Consider the following 10,046-nt stretch of genomic DNA (forward strand, 5'->3'; position numbering starts at 1 on the left):
TACTTTACTAGAGTGTGAGATGAGTGCAATTGTGTGGTAGTTGGAGCATTCTTTGGCATTGCCTTTCTTTGGGATTGGAATGAAAACTGACCTTTTCCAGTCCAGTGGCCACTGCTGAGTTTTCCAAATTTGCTGGCATGTTGAGTTCAGCACTTTCACAGCATCATCTTCCAGGATTTGAAACAGCTCAAGTGGAATTCCATCACCGCCACTAGCTTTGTTCATAGTGATGCTTTCTAAGGCCCACTTGACTTCACTTTCCAGGATGTCTGGCTCTAGGTGAGTGGTCACACCATTGTGATTATCTGGGTCGTGAAGATCTTTTTTGTACAATTCTTCTGTGTATTCTTGCCACCTTTTCTTAAAATCTTCTGCTTCTGTTAGGTCCATACCATTTCTGTCCTTTATCGAGCCCATCTTTGCATGAAATGTTCCCTTGGTATCTCTAATTTTCTTGAAGAGATTTCTAGTCTTTCCCAGAGTTAGACTCTTCTAAATGGAAATCTACTTAAAATGTCTCATTCCTGAGGTTCTGGTGCTAAATTTCACTCACCCCCTTTGAGTGAAAGTATAGGCATCCTTCAGAGCAATTGCAGGTTTGGTTCTGATGCTGCTGTTGCTAAGTTGCTTCAGTCGTGTCTGACTCTGTGCAACCCTATAGACGGCAGCCCACCAGGCTCCCCCGTCCCTGGGATTCTCCAGGCAAGAACACTGGAGTGGCTTGCCATTTCCTTCTCCAATGCATGAAAGTGAAAAGTGAAAAGTGAAAAGTGAAAGTGAAGTCGTTCAGTCATGTCCGACTCTTCTCGACCCCATGGAAGGTTTGGTTCTAGACCACCATAATAAAGCGAATACCGCAAAATCAAGTCTCCCAAATTTGAGGGTTTCCCAGTGCATATAAAAGTTATAGTTATACTATACTGTGTAGTCTGTTAACTGTGTGAGAACATTAAGTCTAAAAAAAAAAATCCCAATGTACATACCTTAATTTAAAAATGTTTTATCACTAAAAAATACTACCCTCTCAGCCTTAACCATGTTTTGCAATAGTAAAATCAAAGGTCACTGATTACAAATCATCATAACAAATATAGTAAATAATGAAAAAGCTTGAAATATTGCAAGAATTACCAAAATGTGAAAGAGAGACAGGAAGTGAGCAAACACTGTTGGAAAAAAAAATAACGCCAACATTCTTGCTTGATGCAGGGTTGCCATAAACCTTCAATTCGTCAAAAGTAAAACGCAATATCTGCAAAGCGCAATAAAGCCATGTGCAATAAAATGAGGTATGCTAGTACTTGAGAAGGAAGTGGTTAATACCTCAGGCTAGTTAACATCACAACCTACTTGGTCACCAACTCCTGGTGTGACTTCAGACCAATATACTCTGTCTAAGCAATTTTGCCTCAGTGTAAATGAGGACAACGAGATCTATCACCTTCCTGAATTTCACTCTGGTGCTGAAATTGAAACTTGGGGAAATTCTAGAAAAGTCCAAAGTGGAAGTCAAAGTCCTTCCACAACCTGCTGGGACTAAATGTTTTGTCGGGGACTCTCTCTCATGCGTAGGGACACCCTTTTCTTCAATGAGTCCCTTCCTTTAATCATAAGTCACTTCTTCACACGTGCCAAATCCTTCCTTCATTTTTGTTTGTTTATTTAGAGAAATGAAATACATGAGCCAATAAGGAGTCCATAAATTCCAGACAGAAATAAGGAAGGATCTCTATCCTTGAGGAGCTTAGAGACCAGGACTGGCTATCAAAGGAGAAAGGAGTGGAGAACAGCAGAGGCAGGGCTGGCTGGTGGCAACAGGGAGTGACAGTGGTGGTAAGAAACACAGTGACCGAAAGACAGCTTCCTTTTAAGAATCCACCCCAGAAAAGACCTGAGAAGAAAGAGCTTGGCAGCTCCTCAAACTATCCAGCCCAGACCACTCCATTCATCCAACCTGGAGTCCGAGTCTGAATCTGGGCACCATATTGAAGCAGGGTGTGACACAAGGAAGGCGACTCGAATAGGGAGAGATCTGGAAACAACATGAGGAGCTTCCAGACTCTGAAAGTTTCAAGTTTAGAGACTTCACAGGAGTACTGAGGGACTTTGAGGATCAGACAGAAGGTAACATGACAAAAAAACTTTAGGTCCCTTCAAGCTCTTTTGTCCTGTAAGTCCAGGAATGGAAGAAGGATCTAGAGGTAAGAGAAGCCTTGTGGGGGTAGGAAAAGGTATGAGAGCTTCCTTCAAATACCTAGAGGCTGATACACAGAGGAAAGGATTCTAGTTTTCACTCAACCAGGCTTGGCCACTTGGGAAAATCACTTATGGCTTCTCTTTCCTCTCTCTCAAGAGTAAATACAACAGACATCATCAGAAGCCTGCAGAATATTCCAGGGTAGGCTGACTCCATTTCATTTCACCTCATTTTCCAAGTGTTTTTCAGACAGTCAAGATTCTCCTCAATTTCAACAAGCAAATATGCATTTCCAAAAAAAAAAAGAGAGAAAGAAACTAATGCTCATCCTTCCAGTGGAAGGGAATTGAAGAAGACCACATGATTGGATCATAAGAAGAAACGAAGTACTGATGCATGCTACAGCTTGGACGAACCTTGAAAACGTACAACGTGAAAGAAGTTAGTCACAAAAGGCCACATAATATATAATCCCATTTATATGAAAGTCCAGAGTAGGGAAATGTAATCTACAGTGACAGAAAGTAGAACTTAAGGCTAGAGAGGAAGAGGGAACAACGGAGTGATGGCTGAAGCGTATGGAATTTCTTTTTGAGGTAATGAAAATGTTCTAAAATTGACTGTGATGATGGTTGTACAATTGTGTCTGATTCTTTGCAGTCCCATGGAGTGTAGCCCACCAGGCTTCTCTGTCCATGGATTTTTTTCAGGCAAGAATCCTGGAGTGGGTTGCCATTTCCTACTCCAGAGGATCCTCCCGACCCAGGGATCGAACCCATGATTCTTTAACCCTGCGAAGAGGCAAAGGAAGAGGAGAAAAAGAGGAAGACACATAGGAGAGTGGCCTGGATGGCTCCAGAGACTACAGCATCCTGACAGAGAGACAGTCTCACCACTCCCACCAGTGTGCCATCCACCATGGGACCCGGTACTTCCAGACCTCAGAAAGTCTTCCACTTTCAGAAACTGGAGTGGTGACTCACCACAAAGGATGTTTATGGCAAGAAGATTTGACAGCTTTAACCATTACAGACATAAAGAGATTACAGACACTACAGAGCCCATAAATGGGCCCAGGTTTGGCCACCGGGCTTGAATCCCTGTAAGAATAGAAGCACACAATTCTAGCCCCTTTGGCCACGCCTACTGGACACTGGTCGGGGGTGGTTTTCTCCACCCAAAGTATGCTATTTCCTGGTCTAAGCAGCCCAGGAACTGTTCCTAGCAATAGACGGAGGTGGGAGCATCACTGATCTTATCTCCTACTTCTCCCCAGTCACCCACCTTCTGTGGCCACTCTGGCCTGCTCCCTGTTCCAGAAATATGTCATATCCGCCCATTTATTGTTTCCCTGCCTAAAGCCCTCTTCCCCCACATGCCTCCTCTCCTGCGCTCCTTCAGGTCTTTGCTCAGATGCCCCTTTCTCCATGAGACTTAACCTGGCAGCTTCCTTTAAAAATGTATCTCCAACCCCCTTTACCTCTCTACTGTTTTGCCATCACATAATGTACTTTCCTTGGGCTTCCCCGCTGGTTCAGTGGTAAAGAATCTGCCTGCCAATGCCAGAGACACAGGAGATACAGGTTCAATCCCTGGGTTGGGAGGATCCCCTGGAGGAGGAAATGGCAACCCACTCTAGTATTCTTGCCTGGAAAATCCCATGGACAGAGGAACATGGAGGGCTATGGTCCATGGTGTCACAAAGAGTCAGACATGACTAAGCACGCAGGCACATGGCACTTTCCTTATTCAGTGTATTGCCTGCCTTCCCTCGCTGTTCCATAAGCTTCAAGGAGTCATGGCTTACGTCTGCTTTATTAAATATACACCTGACACCTAGAACTGTGCCTGCAATAAATATATGTTGAATGAATTGATTCCCTCTAGTTAACTCTGCCGGAGAAGGCGATGGCACCCCACTCCAGTACTCTCGCCTGGAAAATCCCATGGATGGAGGAGCCTGGTGGGCTGCAGTCCATGGGGTCATGAAGAGTCGGACACGACAGAGCGACTTCACTTTCACTTTTCACTTTCATGCATTGGAGAAGGAAATGGCAACCCACTGCAGCGTTCTTGCCTGGAGAATCCCAGGGATGGGGAAGCCTGGTAGGCTGCCGTCTATGGGGTCGCAGAGTCGGATACGACTGAAGTGACTTAGCAGCAGCAGCAGCAGCAGTTAACTCTGCACGGGCTTTCAAATGGATTGTGTGGACTATGAACCTACTATTACCTTATTCATAGTACAAGTTCTTCTAACCTCTAGTGCCCAGCTAGAGAACCAGGAGGCTAAGGTTAGCTACCTTCCCAATTCCCTTAAATACGAAGTTTGCGTTACCAAATCTAAGGGAACTGTCACCGTTGATTGGCCTTTTCTTTCAAGTCACAATTAGAAGACTATCTCAGGGCACCTGGGGAGAGCTGGCCCTTCATTCTAGCATCTGCCCACAATTTCTCCAAATATAGCACGTCCTCCCAGCCAATTAGATATTATTTTTCAAGAAGATTTTACATCCTGTTTTCACATGTTATCTCTACTAAAACATTGTAAGATGGGGTGGAAAAATACTAGTAAACGCACTTGCAAACATGGTAACTCTAATCTTCTCATTTAATAATTCCCTGTTTTACTTATGGCTTGCCTTCACAGACTATAAACTCCTTGAGAGCAGAGATTAGGGTGTCCTGGTCACCAGTGAGGACATATTTAGGTGCACAATATCCACTCCATTGCATAGTTAGTGCTCATTGGTTGTCTCTATTCTCATCATCATTACTGTGCTTGTTCTGGATCTCAGTGAGTGAGAGGCTTGCCAAGGGTACACTTTATGGACCAGAAGGGAGCCCAAGGCTAATTAGAACAGACTCCTGGCACCTTTTGATGGGTAGATTACCCAGTTACCCTCACCTATCCCCAGTCCCCAAAGTTCTGACAAGGACATAAGAAAAGTAAAACTAAAGGAGTGGTGTTCCTAGAGTCCTACCAAAATTCTAGACAAAAAAAAAAAAAAAAGCCCAGGAAGGAAGAGGAAGCCGGTTAAGGAAGGCGGCCCAAAGCCCATCTCCAAACTCGGACTGTCTGAGCGCCCCCTATTGGCCCGATAGGATCCGAAGAGAAGCATTTAGCCAGCGGAGAGACCAGAGGGCTCTCCACATTCTTTAAATTTGACTCTTGGCTCACAGAGTTAGTTCAACAGGGAGATCGACCCTCAGAAGCTCAAGGGCCAGTGCTAGAGGGAGAAAAGGAGACTCAGAAGATGAGGGACAGGGGAAGGTAGGGCAGGGGCCGAAGAGAATCGCGCAACAGCTTGGGAAGGGGAACGTGAGAAAGTTGGGGAGGGAAGTCTGCGACAAGAAGAGAGGAAAGAACAGAACACAGATCCCGCGCCGAGCCGAGGGAGCAGCCGGGGACAGCGAGAGGAGACAGCGGACGGCGGGCGGCGGCGGCGAGAGGGCGCGCGGAAGAGAGGCGGGGGAGAGGGACTGGCGTCCGGCCTACGCACCTGAGGCTGCCATGCCGCCGGCCGCGGTCCTCCGTGCCCGGCTCGCTGCGCGCGGGGGCCGGGGCCGGAGCGGGCTCGGCGGCGGCCCTGGCACAGGACGGGAGCGGCGCGCCCGGCTCCGCGCAGCACCAGCCGCGGCTCTGGCGCTTCCTCCTGCGGGGCAGCGAGGACTCGCCGAGAGGGCGTGTCCACAAGGCCCGCCTCGCCGGCGGGGCTCGGCCCCCGGCACCTGCTCCCCGGGCGGTTGGGGAGGGGAAGTGAGAACTGCCCCCCATCGGCCCGCAGCCGGCCAGCCTCCCGCGTTCCCCTCATCGCTCACTCAGGGTAGGGAGGAGGCAGAGGGGCTTCGTGCGCCCCGCTCCCCGTGAAATCAGCCGGGTCGGCCACCAAAGGGCAGCCCGAGTGAGGGAGCATTGAGAGAGGACGGAGGCAGAAGGGTTAGCTGCACGGCCTCTGCGATCTGGGGCGGGGGCTGTCAGTGTGCACAGGTGGCCCAGCCATCTCCCCATTCCCTGGGGCTTTCTCCCTGAGCCGCTGCCCTGGCAGGAAGGGGAGGGGGCAGGAAGGGGAAGAGGCATCTTCTCTGGCACCTGGCCCTGGTGCTTGATGTTGCCCTTGATTACCCTCCAGTGACCTTCCTGTAATTCCTGATCTCCGGACGGCACAAGAGCGTTAATGATAATCTCATATGTCAAACGGAAGGTATCGTCGTCATTGCCTTTTGTGCCTTTGAGGTAGCACCTATCATGGCCTTCAGGTTAGCGCTGAAGAAAGAAGCCAAATCTCTTACTCAGACTCCCACAGAGAGCACATCCTCCCCGAGGTTCTATACCACGCCTGTTTGAGACCAGAGCTAGAGCTCTCCCTTAACCCTCGCACTCGCCTGCCACGTCTTATCCTCCTCCCTTTGCCGCTCTGTAGTGGATCTGAAGGGAGCTGTGCCCTTGCAGCCCTCAGCGATGTCCAGAGAGCAGAGATGACAGAGAGATAGGTTTTCTGTGCAAGTGGAAAGAAATGAAAGACATTTAATAATGGAAGTATCAGGGTTCAGTCCAAGAACTAGTTTTCTACTGTTGCCATAACAGATTACTACAAATTCAATGGCCTAAAATAAAACAAATTTATTATCTTACATGAGTAAGATATGAAATTAAAAGATGCAGTCATAAAATCAGAAGATGCTTGCTCCTTGGAAGAAAAGCTATTACAAACCTAGACAGCATATTAAAAAGCAGAGACATTACTTTGCCAACAAAGGTCGGTCTAGTCAAAGCTTTGGTTTTTCCAGTAGCCATGTATGGATGTGAGAGTTGGGCTATAAGGAAAGCTGAGCGTTGAAGAATTGATGCTTTTGAACTGTGGTGTTGGAGAAGATTCTTGAGAGTCCCTTGGATTGCTAGGAGATCCAACTAGTCAATCCTAAAGGAAATCAATCCTGAATATTCACTGGAAGGACTGATGCTGAAGCTGAAGCGCCAATACTTTGGCCACATGATTTGAAGAACTGAGTCATTGGAAAAGACCCTGATGCTGGGAAAGATTGAAGGAGGAGAAGGGAACGACAGAGGATGAGATGGTTGGATGGCATGACCAACTCATGCCATCCAACTCATGGACATGAGTTTGAACAAGCTTCAGGAGTTGGTGATGGACAGGGAAGCCTGACATGCTGCCGTCCATGGGATTGCAAAGAGTTAGACATGACTGAGTGACTGAACTGACTGACTATCTTACTCTTCTATATTTCAGAAGTCCAACATGAGCCACACCAGGCTAAAATCAAGGTGTTGGCAGGTTTTGGTTCCTTTCTGGAGTCTCTAGAAGAGAATGCATTTCCTTGCCTTTTTCAGCTTCTAGAGGAAATTACACACATTTCTTGATTCATGCCCCCCTCAATCTTCAAATCCAGTAACATAACATCTTTCTGACCCTTCTTCCCTCATCACATATTTTTGTGTTTCCTTTGCCTTTCGCTTTTAAGGGCCTAGCAGTTACATTGGTCCCACACAGATAATCCAGGAAAATCTCCCTCTTTTAAGGTCAGCAGACTAGCAACCTTATTATCGTCTACAGCCTTAATTCTCTTTTGCCGTGTAACAGTATATTCACAGGTTCTAGGGGTTAGGATGTGGACATCTTTGGGGGACAGGGGCATTATTCTGCCTACCACAGACCTGGAATTCTGAAAGAGAAGGTAAGCTTACTATCTGCTATACGTGATAGCTATTCCTCACGTTCAGGATTTCTCTGGCCTCCAGACCCTGTCAGCCACACCTCCTACCCACCCCCAGCCCCCTATCAATGCACTGTCACAACTCTGTGAAGTTCTTTCGTAGAACTTACATAGATCGTTTTCTGCAATTACAAGCAGCTTTTTAGACAAAGCCTAAGAACCTAGCCCTCTTTTGAGTTCCTTCCTTACCTACCAAAATGGCCACTCCCCATGAAGTTTCTGCCACTTGTCTCCTTGGGGCATTTTGAGCAATGGCAGAGGCCATTTCCAGGCTGGACCTCCAGTTCAGGGAAACAAATTGTTGGGCATCTGCTCTGTGGCCAGCTCTGCACAGAGTGTGATCACTTATTCAGCTTGCATGAATCTTTACCTGAAACCCGTGAGGTAGGCATGTTATTATCATCCTATTTCACAGGGGAAGAAACTAGGCTCCAAAAAGGTAATCTGCCTGATCCATGGTTACGTATTTAGAAGGATCAAAACTAGATTTTGAATTCAAATCCATGTGCTACACAGGAGCTGACTCTCTTGTCATGAATTGTGACTCAGAAGCCACACCACCTATTCCATGCCAGTTCCACGATCTCCAAACCGAAGTGACTGTAATAACAGGAAAAAGGAGTTCTGTGGAGATCGCTGACTGCATACCCAATATCTATTGTCCTTAGTAACACAATAACCCCTTTATTTGGAGACAGTAATATGCCCCACTAAAAGACTTCATTCCCCAACTTAGAGGAGGCTAAGGAGTAAGTGGAAGTTATTAGCTGCGGGATCCACAAAGTTCTCTATTGTGTGCTTAACTCTGCTGCCAGATACTCCTTTTGCCTTTTTCTCTCTTTAGCGCCTACTTGGAATGTGAATGGATGGCTGGAGAGCTGACAGCCCTGTTAGATTTCAAGATGACCATGTGAATGGAAGTCACACACTAAAGAGAGCAGAGAACAAAGGTGGACAGAATCTGGTTCCTTACTGATCATGGCGCTCTCATACAAACTCCAGCCTTCCCACCTTCGAATTCTTTTACATGAAAGAGAAATAAACACATCTCTGTCTTGCTAGAGCCATGATTATTTGTGTATTCTGCTATACGTAACCAAACTTAATTCTTTATTGAAATGGGAATGGAAGCTAACATTTATTGAGCACCAACTATAATTCATGAATTTTCTTATACTATCTTATAATCATCCCTCAAAATAATTCTGAATCACAAGTATTATCTCCACTTCAGAGATAAAGAAACTAAGATTCAGAGATGTTAGTTTTTCCAGGGTCATTCAGTAGTTAGCATAACTGTGATTCAAATCCAACTGATTCTAAACCCTAAGTCCATGGTCTTTTCCATGGCATAAGGACATACTGGATGACTTCAGAGAGTAAATTAAAACTACTTCCTGAGGACACACAGGTGCTCTCAAGTGAGGGGTCTCCCTTGAGTCCTCAGCACTTCAAGTCTCACACAGATGGTGTCTTCATTTGTGCATGAAAGCAAGTCTTGCACGTTTTCTACTTCTTCCTTCTGAGGTGTTGAAGCAGAAAGTTTAAGCAGCTGTGAGAAAAAGTTTAGGACTTGGCCTCATATGCTCTTAGAATATTAAAACGGGAAAGGCCCTAAGAGGTCACTATTGGACACGTGTGAAAACTAAGACCGAGAGAGGCAAAGTGACCTTTCTAACATACTCTGAGTTGGAAGCACAACCAGGATTAGAATCCTGGTCTTGATTCTTAGTCTGGTGTTTTTAGCTATATCTGACCACTTTTCCTCCCTATTAGTAAAAGAGAGCAATTGTAGAAAAATGTTTTCCTTAATCTGATGTTTCATCTTTGTCTGCCACAAGTTCCTAGAGGGTTAAATCAATCTTGAATGTTTGGAATAAACCCCATTTGGTCATGATTACCATCCTTTTTACATGTTGTTAACTTGCTAATTGGAGAAGGCAATGGCACCCCACTCCAGTACTCTTGCCTGGAAAATCCCATGGAGAGAGGAGCCTGATGGGCTGCAGTCCATGGGGTTGTTAAGAGTCCGACAAGACTGAGCGACTTCACTTTCACTTTTCACTTTCATGCATTGGAGAAGGAAATGGCAACCCACTCCAGGCTTCTTGCCTGG

At 46.3% G+C, this 10,046-nt stretch overlaps 1 protein-coding gene across 2 annotated transcripts in view; it reads right to left on the reverse strand.

Moving 5' to 3' along the window:
- PIK3AP1 (phosphoinositide-3-kinase adaptor protein 1) overlaps positions 1 to 5,839 on the reverse strand; it is a 120,337-nt gene extending 114,498 nt beyond the window's left edge. For both annotated transcript variants that reach the window (XM_086379326.1, XM_086379325.1), the window contains exon 1: positions 5,698 to 5,839. In XM_086379326.1, the coding sequence (XP_086235452.1) occupies positions 5,698 to 5,710 (13 nt within the window). In that variant the 5' untranslated portion in view covers positions 5,711 to 5,839. The remainder of the gene's footprint in view (positions 1 to 5,697) is intronic.
- Between the last annotated feature and the right edge of the window lie 4,207 nt (positions 5,840 to 10,046).

This window comes from Bos grunniens, chromosome 26 (genome assembly GCF_055505025.1).
Source record: "Bos grunniens cultivar Pamir isolate PY7600 chromosome 26, Bosgru_T2T1.0, whole genome shotgun sequence".
Lineage (NCBI taxonomy): Eukaryota > Metazoa > Chordata > Mammalia > Artiodactyla > Bovidae > Bos > Bos grunniens.